Source organism: Aphis gossypii, chromosome 1, assembly GCF_020184175.1.
Source record: "Aphis gossypii isolate Hap1 chromosome 1, ASM2018417v2, whole genome shotgun sequence".
NCBI lineage: Eukaryota > Metazoa > Arthropoda > Insecta > Hemiptera > Aphididae > Aphis > Aphis gossypii.
Window position 1 is genome coordinate 15,086,962 of NC_065530.1, and position 15,736 is coordinate 15,102,697.

General features: G+C 29.8%; 1 protein-coding gene across 1 annotated transcript in view; it reads right to left on the minus strand.

Moving 5' to 3' along the window:
• LOC114129361 (reversion-inducing cysteine-rich protein with Kazal motifs) overlaps positions 1–15,736 on the minus strand; it is a gene marked incomplete at its 3' end in the record, with an annotated part of 36,877 nt that overhangs the window by 16,674 nt on the left and 4,467 nt on the right. The window contains exon 3 of the mRNA XM_027994080.2: positions 2,707–2,787. Coding sequence (XP_027849881.2) covers positions 2,707–2,787 — 81 coding nt within the window. The remainder of the gene's footprint in view (positions 1–2,706; positions 2,788–15,736) is intronic.

Genomic DNA, 15,736 nt, shown 5'->3' on the forward strand with positions numbered 1-15,736 from the left:
TAGTTTGCAGGTGTATAAGACGCTGACGGGGCTCGATTGACGCCGTTTGACGTGTACCTAGCTGATCGGATGGGTAGGTACTCGTAACTCTCTGCAACAGTATAGACGCTGCAGTCTTATGGTATTTTTTGACGTTGATGTTGACTATTTTGAATACGAAAGTTTTCCACAGATTAAAAATCGCCCGAATCGCACCTTGAATTCAGTAACATTATAAATTATACTCGTATTGTTAGAGCACTTTACGTCATAATAATAGTGAATGATTATTTTAAACCACCCTTATAATATTAGAGTGTCATTTGTTCGCACCGTCTGCACACAACGTTATTACTCGAACGATGACTTGAACGCGCGATCGTCCGCGTTTATCGTTGCATTATATTTGTTAGATACAATATATTATATTATTAGCGTTTTCAAATGTTGATTTCGATGTACAACATAATATCGTATAGTGAACACGAGATAATATTATGATTTTGACGTCCGACGTGGAGTATTGTGACGAGATTATAATAATAAGTATATGTATATACGATATACCAACGATCGCGTCGGCTGTGGAGGCGCTCGTCGTGAGAACCAGACGGACTCCCGCGGTTTTTAATTTTATGATAGTTGCGTGTCGTTTCTCGTGTTGATATCACACACACACACACACACACACATACAATCTCTCTCTCTCTCTCTTTCGCCGATACACCATAACTCGTGCGCCCCAGACGGCATCATGAGCATAAAATACTCACGGAATATATGCGTATGGACGTACATATATTTTAATGTATATATATTTATATGCGAGTGTACAGTGTTTACGATATAGGTAGCCTATATAGTGTTGTTTTAAATCACGACACCGGTGACAAGGATAAGTGGTCATCAAGATTGCGGGCGCCCAGTGCGCGTGTGTGGCAGCCGAGTCGATTTATCACGTCGCGTATTATATTATATATGCTCATGCCCAGCGTGTACTTATACATGTATGAGTATGTGAGTATATGTGTGTGTTTGTGTGTTTGTGTATGTATTCGGGGGGTTCGAGAAAGAAAGAAATTATTTTTACATGATGTAGGTAGAAGATGATTTACTTGCAAGGACGCTCGTCCCTGTTTTTCTACGTTAATTAATTTATTCAAATGATTCTGATTTTTAGAATTTTCAATTATACTTATAAGGACAGTATTTTCAATTATATATATGTTTTATACACTGTACGAACCAGAGATGCCAAATTAAAACCAAAAATCGCATGTATATTATGTTAAGGATAATAGTGATTTTTCAAAAGTTCAAAATACATAATATTAATATAATATACTATAATATCCTCCAAACCCGTTATCGTAGACCTGCTATAATATTATACTCTTAATGCACAGAGTTAGTAAATAACTCATAATAACTGCAGTGATTTTAATTTGAAAAAAAAGCCATCACAAAACACTTTTAAAATATTTAAAAAAAATTTAGATATTTAAAAATATATGGTGTATAGGTACTTGAAAATTAGAAAATTCGAAATTTAAATGAATAAATTATTAATGAACTGAAATAATTGAAGTGAACACGCTTATAGTGAATAACATATAGATTTATCAAAGTAGGTATATATTAATATTATAGTACCTATCTCGTCTTTCGCACCCGCGTGATGGGTCACGTATCGTTAAATATTACGCGAAATAGTGTGTTATTATTTTAGAATATTCACTTTATTTTCGTGTATGCATACAATATTATACGCGCGACAGACGCCGAAGGGGGGAAAGAAAGACACATTTCGGAAAACGAGCCAGACCCTGCCTGCAGATAATACTAGCGTATATACATATTATACGTATAATGCTGTGTATGTATATGTGCACACCGGTGTCGGATTAAACGGACCATGTGTAGGTATGCACCCCAAGAGTCGGGTCGGATTACCCACACGTGTTGTGTGCGTACGAGTGTGTCTGGAACGCGATTTATCCGAAATGACTCCAATATTATGTTATTTACAGTAGAGTAGATACCTATAGAACGGTCTTGTGCGTGGGCGTGTAATGTGTAAACACGGTCGGTTGTATCGTTCGACGATGATATTATTACAATACCGTTGTCGTCAATTCGGAGGCAAAATTTTAATATTATTATTATTATTAGTTTTTTTTTTTTTTTAACAACCAGTTTTCCATTTGTGTTTGTTGTTTTTTTTTTTTATTATTATTTTGTCTTTATTCCTGTTTCAATATTCGTTTATGGGGAAAATATCGTGTAGGTTTTTTTTTTTACCTCTAAACACGACAACTGGTTTAAATACGGAGACATCATCGTCGTTCCCCGCACTGCACCAGGCACCGACCGCAACTCGACAAAACATCAGATAAAAGTACGCGACACCGCTGCAGCAGTATATATTATTTACTTTAAAATGTATTTATTATTTACATGATATTATATTATTATTATTCAACGGAAACGGTTAATATATTGTCGTGTAGTTATGTTTGTGTTCACATTTTTGGATATGAAAACTTTCTAAATGATTATTTGAAATAAAATGTATACATACGCGTACAGTATTAAACACGAGTATCAAACTATATTATCACTATAAAAAGATGTTGAAACTGTTTTCTATAAATTCTTATTGTGATTATCATGTTTAACATATTTTTTAATATTAAAAAAAAAAAAAACAAATATTGAAATACTTACATTTTTGGCGGAACAGTGATTATAAAAATCGGTTATCCGTCCAGCTATTTTGTCTTTTGGATATTCTTGTAGAACAGCCAACTGAAAACAAAAATTGTATGTATTACAATAATAAATATGGACCTAAACACAAGATGAAACTATTTTATATTAATATACACTATATTATTATAATATAAGTAATATTCCACGTTTAAAAATTATTAATTTTGTTTTCACATTATGTTAAGATCAGAATGTGAAGATAGCTACACGCGAGTATTCTATACTTATAAAATAAAATTTATTTTATGATAGATTGTTCTCAGAATTTATAAAATGACATAAAGTTATAAATTTATAATCCTGATAGCTGTTTCATAAAATCATAACTTACGATAGTTGTACGCGATACACGTATGAAGATAAAATTAACATGCTTTTAAAATTTATTGAATATCTAGTAAAAACAGTACATTTTTCATTCAAAGTTTTTTAAAATGTATACATATATTATTTGGTATATTACTTAAACGATAAGAATAAAAAATATTTCTAATTTTCATTTGAATACAGAATTATTTTTAAATAAATTAAAATATTAAAATGTTTTGTTGTTTTTATTTTACATTAAAATGATAATGATCATAATTCATAAAATACGAGGTATATGAAATATATTTTTTAACATAAGAACGATTTATCAAAATGTTTATGTTTTATCGTGCTACTATATTTATTTCCACTTGATGGTTTTATGGTGAGATTTAATACGATTTCTCACAGTGGGCACAGCTTGAGTTAGTTTTTCTGATACACGGAGCTGACAGAAAATATTGGACGTTATTAATGAACATCTCTAGTTTAATCTTGAAACAGTAAAATATATTAGTGAATTAATGTCATGAGAATTATATATGTCACATCTGGTTATATAGTCGTGTACATATTTTATAAGCGAGGGTCTAAAATTCTTTAAAGAATTTCACATATTATAACGAATACTTATATAAGTTATAATGTTTAATGTACGTATATATGTTATTATAAAATATTGTTTTCTGAGAAAAAAAAACACGTGTTTATTTTTATTTCATTATAATTTATATACACAATAAAAATCAGTTTGAAGATTTCAAACGTTCAAATTTATTAACGTAACAAAAATGCGATTTTATAAACTGATATTTGGTCGTTAAAAAATGTATAATTATATATTTTGAATTACTCAATTATACGAATTTTTATCGAGAATCTAGAATTTGAAATATTTTTAATGAATAATATTGTGTAATTTTCGTTTTTATCTGTCTATTATGGACTATGGTGCGGAGACAGGTTTGATTAAACCCAAATAGTTCTATGCGTTTACTTACTTATGTATTATAATAGAGGTAGAATATAATATGAACATTGACCATATATTAATATTATATCATGTTAAATGTCACATAGCGTCTTCAAAAATATTTTACTGAATAAACATAAGTAGTCAGGGAAATGATAGAAGGTCGTTGTCACGTATTACGGCGAAAAGAAAATATTATGAAGTACTTATTCCTATTTAATAATATAAAATAATATTCCTTACACGTTACTACGACGTAACGTGTATAGGCAAACACTATACCATCGGGTATAAAAGAATATTTTATGTGACGGTAAGTGACAAAATTACAAAATAGTCGTCTGGCATCTATTTAGGAATTATATTAGTATACATAGCGTGTATAGTGTATACCTACTCAACTTAAAAACGATATTTTTTTCGTTCCACGAGACGAATGTTTTTGGTTCAAAATCGCGGACTTGTTTTATTTTATACGAGGCAGTTTCAACAATAATAATATATTTTGTGTCATAATGTTATCGCCACGATCACGATAATCATAATACGACTATTACGACCGTATAAAAGAAGTGCAATTCAAGTTTGTTTTTAATAGAAATTTATGTAAACCAATTTTTTTTCATTGGTAGTAGTAAATACAAATTTGAATTTCCAATATGCAGTTGAAAATGTACCTATACATTTAATATTTTCACGATTTAAAAAAAAAAATTGGAAAATTGGAACTTGGAACTTTGGAGGTAGCATAATATATTTGAATTTTTATGCATCGTTTGTAAATTCTATTGACAACAAGATGTAAAACTAAGTGTAGAAGAGCCATAAGCTACACCCTGACGCCCTTTAAATAGCATCCCTACCTACTATAATATATAATGGGTGGATATTGTATTTTAAGTAGTTGTAAGTGGCGTTTGGTTATCACTTATCGCGTTCACTGTAATAATAGTCACTAATATAATAATACGTCCGTAGATCCTGTGCAGCCGCCACCGCTCGCCGCGGGCCGTTTGCTTTTCGACGTTTCAATTAACCCGTCACACGCCGGAACAAGGAGAGAAATAACCAAACATAATATATTATAATACTCGTATATTATACTCACCGAAATAATTTAACAACTATATTGTTGAGGCTGTGAATTTTTGGAGAAATGTATTATTTTTTAGTTTATTGCATAGCATAACTTACGTAGGAAAAAGTTTGATATTTAAGTAGGTAGTAACGAATTAGAATTTAAACTTATTTATAAGTTTTATGTTATTTTATTTTTTTCATAATTTTCATCAATTTAGTAACCCCTTTTATTTTTCAGCATACGTCACACATGACAATCCATAAAATACATAATTCAACGTACTATTCTTTGTAGGGGAGTATACGCGAGTATTTTATATATTATATTATTCGTGTATCATGTATATAAAATGCGGCAAGCGGCGTGTTGAATAATGAAAAAAAAAAATACAAAAATATACATAAAACCTTAGACAAATGCATTTGAACGACTACAATAATGATAAAAGTAAAAACAATAAGACAATCGTTAAATATTATACACTATATATACATATATTATAATAATAATAATAGAAATGTCATTTTTTGAATGCTATTATTTTTCTCCCGATTACGAATTCGGACGTCGGCGACGACGGTATCGGTTCCGTGTGCGTGCTTGTCTGACAAACTACGAGGAATTCGGTTCGTTATCCATGCAAGTCCCGTCGAATAATATTGTTGTATAATATAACGTCGGTCTGTTTTTAATTTATTTTTCTTATTGTACGCGTAAACCGTCCAACGTCGATATCCGTTTTACGCGATTTCAGTGTTCTTCCGTTTCCCGTAATTTGTAAACACCGTGTGAGTTATTGGTACTCGATTAATCGTAAAAGATATCTATAACATTATAATATTATACTCGTAGTGCTGCCGACGGACGACAAAAGATAAAGAAAAAAATGCACAATACCTATCCGAATCGACAATCGTTACAACCGCCGTGGTATAAGTGTATAACCTAAATATTATGTTAATGCATTTATCTATCTATTAACTAGTGTTTCGAGTAACGAAACTGTATAATATGATTTCGAGATGAAGAAAGGAAAATGTCTGACGTTTTAAACGTTCGAGTTTGGGCATATTATACAAGTAAACTTACACTTTAGTGTGTGCCTATAGTGTGATATATATCTGCGGCGGAAACGCATTTTATTAATACAATCATTGGTATACGGCGTAGTGTAGACTATAATAATAAATTGGTATATTAACTTGCAGTTGTAATCATTGATGATAAAAGTGGTAGCAAGCGTCAAGAAGGTATAGAAGTAAAATAATGGCAGGACTACTATACTATATGGTATAGTATAATGTGATAAAGGACTCCGTTAGATCATATTTATGTCATAGAAATGTTTTATAAATTAAACAGTTATTCACAGAGACGATATAACGACGAATATGGGACTATTTTAATTTAACATCAATTAAAAAGTCGTAAATCGTACCTTTTGGTTGAAAATATTATTAGCTTATTTAAATGCGTTTAATAAACGATATAATGCATAAATCTAAAATAAGAATAATGCGAAAATTTTATCATGCGTCATATGTGTATAATTATTTAGATATGTGAAAATTTTGTGTCGTGGGTTACCTAATCAACATTAATTTTAGGTTTTTTTTTTTAATAGATTTTGAATTAATTAAAATAAGAGAATAATTATATTATTAGAATATTAATTCAATCTATTGCCCATGAAATATACTAAAATATAATTATTTTCGTTAAAAATATAAAATCACTTAACACTTTCTGGAATTAAAAATAATGAATTGGCATGTGCTAGCGTGACGTTTGCCAAACTATCCAACATTCTAACACTCTAAATATGTTTTGGACCATATTATAGTTAGGTACATGACGCTAATATAAATTATTTTAATACAAACACACTAAAATCAGTGATTTTAGTAATTAATATATTGTGTCAGATCAATAATAGAATAAAATTGTAATTTAATAGAGAAATGGCATGACTCTAATACGTTTATAAGTCTCGTCGAGAAAAATATTTTAAATTCTAAATCATTTTATAGGCGAACAAATGGCTGAAAACCAATAAAGCCACCGTTTACTGTACGGTATATGCAAAGTATATTACTATATTGTATATTACCTATATACATAATTAAACGTTTAGTTTGAAATAATATTGTAGTGGACATTCTACCGATACATAACGATAACAGTGTATATTATAAATTTATACGTGAATGTACGACTATAATCCAACCATTCAAACTTCAAAGTCGTACTTAAGCACGTGACGTGTCGTCGTTTTTTAAAATTAACTATAAATATTGTACAAGGATCAATATTTAAATAGAGGACGCTATCGTTAAAATAATGAAATATTAGTGTAACCCGTAGCAGCATAGTACACCACTACTGCGTACTTGCCCAGTACTCGGATACGCGTGTCACCCACAGTCGACTATTATTTCGAAAATAGTATATTCGAAATAATACGTACGTATATAACCAATAGCATTAATGTATTATAATGTAGTTTACCCTACAACCCGATATAATAAGTCGTAAGTGGAGCGTACCTGCATGTATGTAAAGTCCTTGCACGGTTATTCACCCTGTTTGCTTAGTGTTCAATAAAACAGTTCCAAGTCGTATATGCAATACGTTCATAGTGCATATTACAATACAGACTATAAACTATAAAGAGTGCGGCGCGTAACTGCGTCACGTCATTTATAAGGGTGGTCAACGCCGATCCTTTTACTACAAGTGTGTTTGTTGTCGATTCGGGTGAATAAAGTGAAAAAAAGAAATTGAAAATCGTACGGATGATAAAAGGCGCATACGCGGGCTGTTAAATGTGATATAGTCGAAACCGTCACTGATTTATTGATAAATATATACATCCTTAAAAACCCGTGTGATTTATATTTAAAAATTCGAGTCTGGACGAACGAGAAAATATGTACGTTTTGTTCCCGCGGCAATCGGTTAAATAAATTTGAAAATATTCAACCCCCCACACGCGGGCACACACATATGCGGACAATAAAATATTATGTCGGTGTACGTATTATAATATAACAACACAACGATTTCGTGCTGTGGTGGAATACGCGAGTGCGTGCATACGATGCACCCCGCGACGACGAACAAAAACTCGTTTTGCGTCTCGTGGCGTACGATTATAATATTATTATAATAATATATATTGTACACATATTATTATATTTACATTTAATACCCATAACGCGATATCGGTCGGAGGTCGTCGCCAAAACGGTATAACATTATATTAGGTATTTATTATTGTAAGACAAGCGGACGAAAAGAATAATAATATCAATATAATAAGTCATCGCGGCGGCGGTTTGTGCCCGCGGTTTCCGACCGACTGTCCTGCAGCAGTGTCCGACTACGAGAAGTATCAAAACCAACGAAAATAGTTGCACTATTGTCGCGTATATTGCAGACCTAATTTAACGCGATCCTATAATAATATCAAAACGACTGTATTTTATGTATTAATATAAGAACGTTATATTATGTAATTGAAACGTCGACTCGAAATCGAGGTTTGGACGTCGGCCAGCGTAGTCGTCGGGTCGTCGTCGTCCGTTGTTTGTTTGCCTATTAACTTTACCAAGACGGCGGCGGCACACCGGTTGATTTAAGACATCCGCGCGACAGACGGGACACCTTGGCTGAGTTGGCCTCATAATAATATACGCACTCGTATCGTACACACTATATTATATATACATATATACATATACTACTTTCACACGTATATAGCAGCACTCTGCTTACACTTGCACGTAATAATACTTAACGAGCAGTAAAGGGCGCGTTGTGATTTATATATTATTATTATTATTTATTATATAGGCATAGGTATATCGTGGGTTATACACGTTATTGTATGTGTGTGACGCGGAAGAAGCACACGTGTGCGGAATTCCTGCAGTTATGCGCAGGATGACTGTGCGGTAGTCGACGCCGGAGAACAACACGCCAGTGTCATTAGCCATTTTCGAAAAAACAATCGTGTGATATTTTAAGTAATAATAATTAATGGATTATAATTTTACATTTTTTTGTTGGTCTTTCAAAAGTTTTAGTTCAAGAACTAAAATTAATATGCGAGAAAACAATATCGTTTCAATCGTTCAGCGTTATTCAATACCTATAAGTAATTCAAAATGTAGACATCATATTATAATACTAACAAGTGACAATACCAATTATATATTCGGAGTGGTGGAAAAATATACTAATACCTACCCCTAAATCCTAATGATACAATATTGCAATCGCATACACAACACTTGCCAGTTTGGTGATATGTGAATTTTCCCGACGCTTGCCGCTTATCACGTACATTTTCCGATCGGTGTCACTCGTACGAACTTTGTATTCTATAGTTCAAATTAACACCGGTTCTCAAGTGAAAAAGTTATGAGTCCCACGACCGGAAACCACCGTAGCATGTACATAAAAATATATACGTGTAGTACGCGCCTTATAATGATATAATATTTTATATTATACAAATTTTTGTACAATATACAAGAGTATATAATATTATTATCACGTGGAAAAGACACATTCTCAAGAAAATGATGTATACGATACACGTTTCGTTATTATTGTTATTGTTATTATCATAATACGGTTTGAATTTTTAATATAAAAAAGACATAATATATCGTGACACATTTGCATTTTATATTATTGTGGTCGGTGGATATCAAAATTCAACATTTTTGAAACGTTTCAAAATATATTTTTATTTATTTTTATCACTTGGTTAGTTTTTAGCTAATGGTTAGGAAAAACAATTCCTCATTATCTCATTAGGTAATTTTTTTTTTACATTATTTTTTTTTGTTTTCAAAGCCAAATTGGATGATAGTAGAATATATAAATGTTCAGTCCAGAATCCAATTAATGATAAAATTAACATGACGATTTCACCGGAAGTAATGGTCAAATAAATTTAATACGTTTTTAAATAACTTTATTTCGTTCTATTAATGTGTTTGCTTGTACAAATTTAAATTAAATATAAATTCATTTACATGCAAATTATAAAAAATAATAATTATGGTAATAACAACAAATTATGATAAACTGCAAACACTTAAATTATATCATTGAATTAAATAGTTCTTAATTAAAGTTTAACATTAATGTAGATAACAAAAATACTTGTTATGCTATGCTTATAACATTATTTTTAATCCATATAACCTTTTTATAAAAAAAAAAAAATAATAATAACGGCGTTAATTAATATTTATAGTAATTTAATAAGTAATTTATGTTTCTTTTATTTATTAAATAGACTTTGACAGAAAATTAATAATACAATTACTAAAGAAATAAAAATAAACTCAACCGATAAATAAAAAAACGCACTTTTGCCACTGTTCAATAGTTTTTAGAAATTTAATCCAAATTATGCGTTTTATAGTAATAAGTAGTGTTAAAAGTTATGAGTTTATGACTGTTGATCCCATGTGAAACTCATTAACAGATTACGTTGACGTTTATTAGGGTGAAATGAAATTCCCCTACTACAAATCTCGTGTAAAAATAATTATCACGGCTCGGAACTAATTACTGTTTAATTTTTGAATAAATTTATGTACGAGTAATAAAAAAAAAAAAAAATTATTTTTTAAAAATATAATTCAAAATGACGCGCATACTAATTTGATAATGAACGCGTATGTAAGCTCGATTACAATTAATGTGTCGAAAAATAATAATTATAATTCAGTACTCGTCCGCATATTTTGACGTGTACGCTTATTTTTATCAAATCATAATATTCGTTCAAGATCATCGCCGTTCAGATTGATTACGGCGAAACTAGTTTCGAGATTAGATAAAATAAAAAAAACACTTACACACACACACACACACACACGTTTAAATAATAATAAAAGTATAAACGTTGGTACTATAATACAAACGAGATGAAAATATTTAGTACTTCGAGTGAAAAACGTCATCGCAGACGATCGCATAGTAAATAAACAGAATGATATACGTAGATAATTCGTACGCCGTTGTTAGATTTATATAGATTTTCATTCTTTCGGGTTGGATAATATAAATATTATATTTAAAATACAATATTGTTTCGGCCCGATAGACCATAATAATAATATATTGTACACGAAAAACGTGTCAATGTTTTTTCAGCCCTCGCCACACATTTCACATTCCCACGTGCAGAATCGCAGACATGTGTGCGCGTCGAAAAGAAATACTCGCGCGTATACACATAATATAATATAATATTTAGGATAATTTATCTATAGTCGTCTCTCTCTCTAGCCCCGCTAGAACCGAGACGATAAACCATGAATCCCTAAATATGAAGTCGACCTCGAATATGCGCATTGGACTGGGTGTTTGGTTTACGGGATGGACGTATGATATAGTCGTATATATATATATATATATATACATATATTATTACCGAATACCGAGCAAGTACCTATCTGATGTGTAGGTACACATTTTGTCACTGGAAATGCGGCTGCAAAGGGATTACACCGAGCACAAAACTCACGAACAAAAAACGAATATTCGGAAATTTACATAACAATATGGTGCGTATAAAATATATAGTGAATACCTACCCGGGCTATACGTGCGTCAGCATTCAATTTGATTGTGTACGTGTAAGGAGAAAAAACTTAATCATAAAAATTATAATAACTCAGGTACAACACATATTATCTGTCATTCGGCGAAGAAAGGACAACGTGTGTCGTCATCTTATAAGTACATCTATACATTATTATATCATTATTTTGAATAATATTAAGCGTATATTATATAAGTTAGGCATATAGGTACGATGTACCTATACCTGGTAGGTTAGGTTATACCACTCGTAAATCGTAAAAGAGTGGAAAATGTCGGACAACTTAAAAAATACGTTTCATTTGAATATAAAAGTTTTTGTGTGAAATATATATGGTACCTAATATATATTTAGAGTCTATATAGTGATATGCTTATTGAAATCTCAATTTCATTATTTGTATTTTATTCATTTCAATAAAATCTTCATTCATTTACTGAAGACATACAAGGTTATAACTCACGAATTAACAATAATAAAATTACGATGACTATTTTAATGAATAATTTCATCGTCAAATAAATATACTTTAAATTTAAATAAATTCTACGCGAACGAATAAATACGGTTACCTTTCGCGTTAAAAAAAAAAAAAAAAATAAAATATAAATACGTATTATTATTATTATTGTTAAGACCTATATATATAAATAATTATAATTATGTAATTATAGTTACCATAATAATATATTAATAATAGGTAGTTTATAAGTATTTGTATTTCGCATACTCTAATAATATAATATTGTGTATGCTAACCTGGTTAGTAACCGCACAAATAAGCACAATATGTGTGTACCTTCACGAAGCACTAAGCATATATTTTTGATTTTTTTGTAGAGAAATTGTAATTATTGAAGTCTTATTATAAACGATTTTGTAACAGCGAAAAATATTGGACTTGCATCATTAAAAACAATCTGTGCAAATCGTTTAATAATTGTTTTTAACTTTTAGTTGAAGTGTATAAGTAAAAAAAAAAATAAAATAACAAACGTCTTTCTAAAATAGTTATAAGTCGATTGTTTAAGTGGTGTATTTACGAGTATACTGTAGTATACATATATCGTCATTATGTATACGGCCATAACGTTACTTTAGAGTGTTTTCTAACCTAGGTGGCTATAATATGCAAATGATGAATGCTAATGCGGTTTTAATGGATTTTTTAATGTGAGGCGAGATAATTGTCGCCTTATGCGGTATCAATATGTAAATTTCACTCGTTATACGTTTGGCAGCTGTTTAGATAATCTCACACCTCTGACCGATCTCATGACGTTAATAAATAGTAGTTTAAATTTTATCTTCATCCGTGGTAGGTCATTGGATACGTTCGACTTCAGGATATTGTAATATAATAACTAGTATATATTATTCACAATAATAATACGTTAGTATATATACAACCATAAGTATCGTATAGTATACCTATTCTGGGATAAGTCATATCGAAGAGGTATTTTTTTTTTCAACGCAATCTCGATCCGACATTTATATTGTATCAATCAATCGCAAAATATTTCTTTTCCATAAAATGTAGGTAGGTAATCCATCAAATATTAATAATATAATATATTATACGACGTCTCTATGGTTGCGAAAGATTGTGACTTCGATGTTGATCTATAGACGATACCTGTTACATTATAGCTGTCTTACCAGTGGGAAAAATTACTCAAAATCTTCTTTCTCCACGACAACGTCGTTTAATATAATAAATAGATTATGAAAAATTCAATAATAATGATATTACAACAATATAATATAATAAATACTGCGACTATTATAATATATGTTATATCAATGTTCGCACGGTTCATCACGCGCATACATCGTAATCGTATGTTAACAACAGGTCAGGATATATTATTTACTCATCGTCCCAGGAATCAAAACATTTTTCCCGTAATTCTTGATTATACTGACTGATAATAATGACTGTTGTTGTGTGTATACTCATACTATATTGGTAGTAATTTAATCAGCAACAAGTCAATAACACGTACGATATAATATCAGGTGATTCATTTAACATACCAAACACTCATCATCTCGAAAAATATTTAAGTTTTTAAAATATATATATTTTTTTTTTGAGTAGTCATTAAAAAACAGATTTATTTACCAGTAAACTTTTTACCGATTCGAATAAAAACAAATATTTTTAATGATTTTTAGAAAATTGTTATGATTACAATTCAAATGTTTAACGAGTAGTTAGGTAATTTATTTTATAAGTATTTGAAGTTTCATGTAAGTAATGCAGCTGACACACTGCAGGATAAAACCTCTAGTAAAATGTTTATCCACTATACTCAACTAAAGTTTAACTACTTATAAGTTATATATAATTTCTAAAATAGTTAAAAAATTATTTTAACTTATTATACGTATACCTATTTGGTTTTTTATTAATGGAAAAATAAATTACTTGGTTATAGCAGTATAAATATTATTTAATAAAATATCCTTAGAAACATAGTTTACCTCCCGGCTTCCACAAAGAACCATTGACTTAAATGCAACGATTATCATTGAATTCAAATGAGCACATCTATTATTGTAGTCGAAATTACTTACATACTATACAGCAAAGAAACTTCTCCGTTTTAACATATGACAGAAATTCTCAGAAAACGGTGGTTGTTTTTCTGATTTTTTTTTCATACACATTACACATGGTATATTATTTACTCTATATTAGTTGCGCGTCAAATAGATTGAAGTAGATAATTATAATATTAATATCTGTTCTTAACGACCTAAATTTGAGTTTACAAGAGCCATAATATACTAAATCTTTTTTACATTAAACAATAAAATAGAAGCATTTCTTAGTAAAATTGAACTTTGGCAAAATAGAGTGAACAATTTTACGTTTGATAATATATGTTCCTTTCTATTTATAATATGACGAAAGAAGTAGTATTAAATGAAAATTAAATAAATGAAATGCAAAATATTATTAAAATTGATTTATATAAACTAATAAAATAATTTCTAATCAACAACGGCATATAAGTCATTAAATTTAAAAAAATATGTACGTGGCTACATATAATTGTCGGGGGGTTACAACCCCTTAAAGCTCTCCCCTCTCACCTGGTTGCGCCACTGAATAAAAATTATATTATATTATTGTTACTGCCACATATAGAAACATATTATTAAAATATAGACAATATTCGTAACGAACGTTTTGCTTGTTATTTTTTTTTTTTTTTGTTTTTATACCACACAAAACTCTTGACGGTTTTTATATCCCGACGCAATAAAAAGGCAATAAAATTCCTGATTTGGATTCGTATACGTACCGCACACGATACGTCAAACATATAATATAATATCGTATATTAATTTAGATCATTTCGTTTATGGATATGTATTTTTATACATATATTCGGTGTTGTTTGGACAAAATTGCACTTCTACTCGAGACTATATTATTATATTGTTTGTATAACATATTATTTTTTTTTTGAGACGTAACAGTAATAAATAATAATAATATAAAATAGTTTAAATTAAAACGTAGATATTACTCGATGAAAATCAAATAGGAATCATTAACATCACAATAAATCACAATTACATTTTTTCATATGAAGTAAGTAAATATATTTTTCACTTAATTACGCGTGTTTTTTTTTATGTTAACTAGTAATTAATTGTACCTAATATTTATCAATAAATACATATAAACTTACAGTGTGAACAAAAATCGAAAACGTATCGAATTTGTTCTGATATGGGTATCAATGATTTTTTTTTTTGGGTGTCAATTATATTAATTTAGACGTGGTCGTTATATAGATATTTAAGTTATTATGAATTATGATCATTTTAATAACAGTTACCAAAACCTTGCAACCAGAATAACAAAAATTTAAATAATACCTTATTAAAATTCGATAAATATTTAATACGTTTTAGACTTTTAAGAACAGATGACTTTAAACTCGCCTGAATAGTACATTGCGATTAAAAT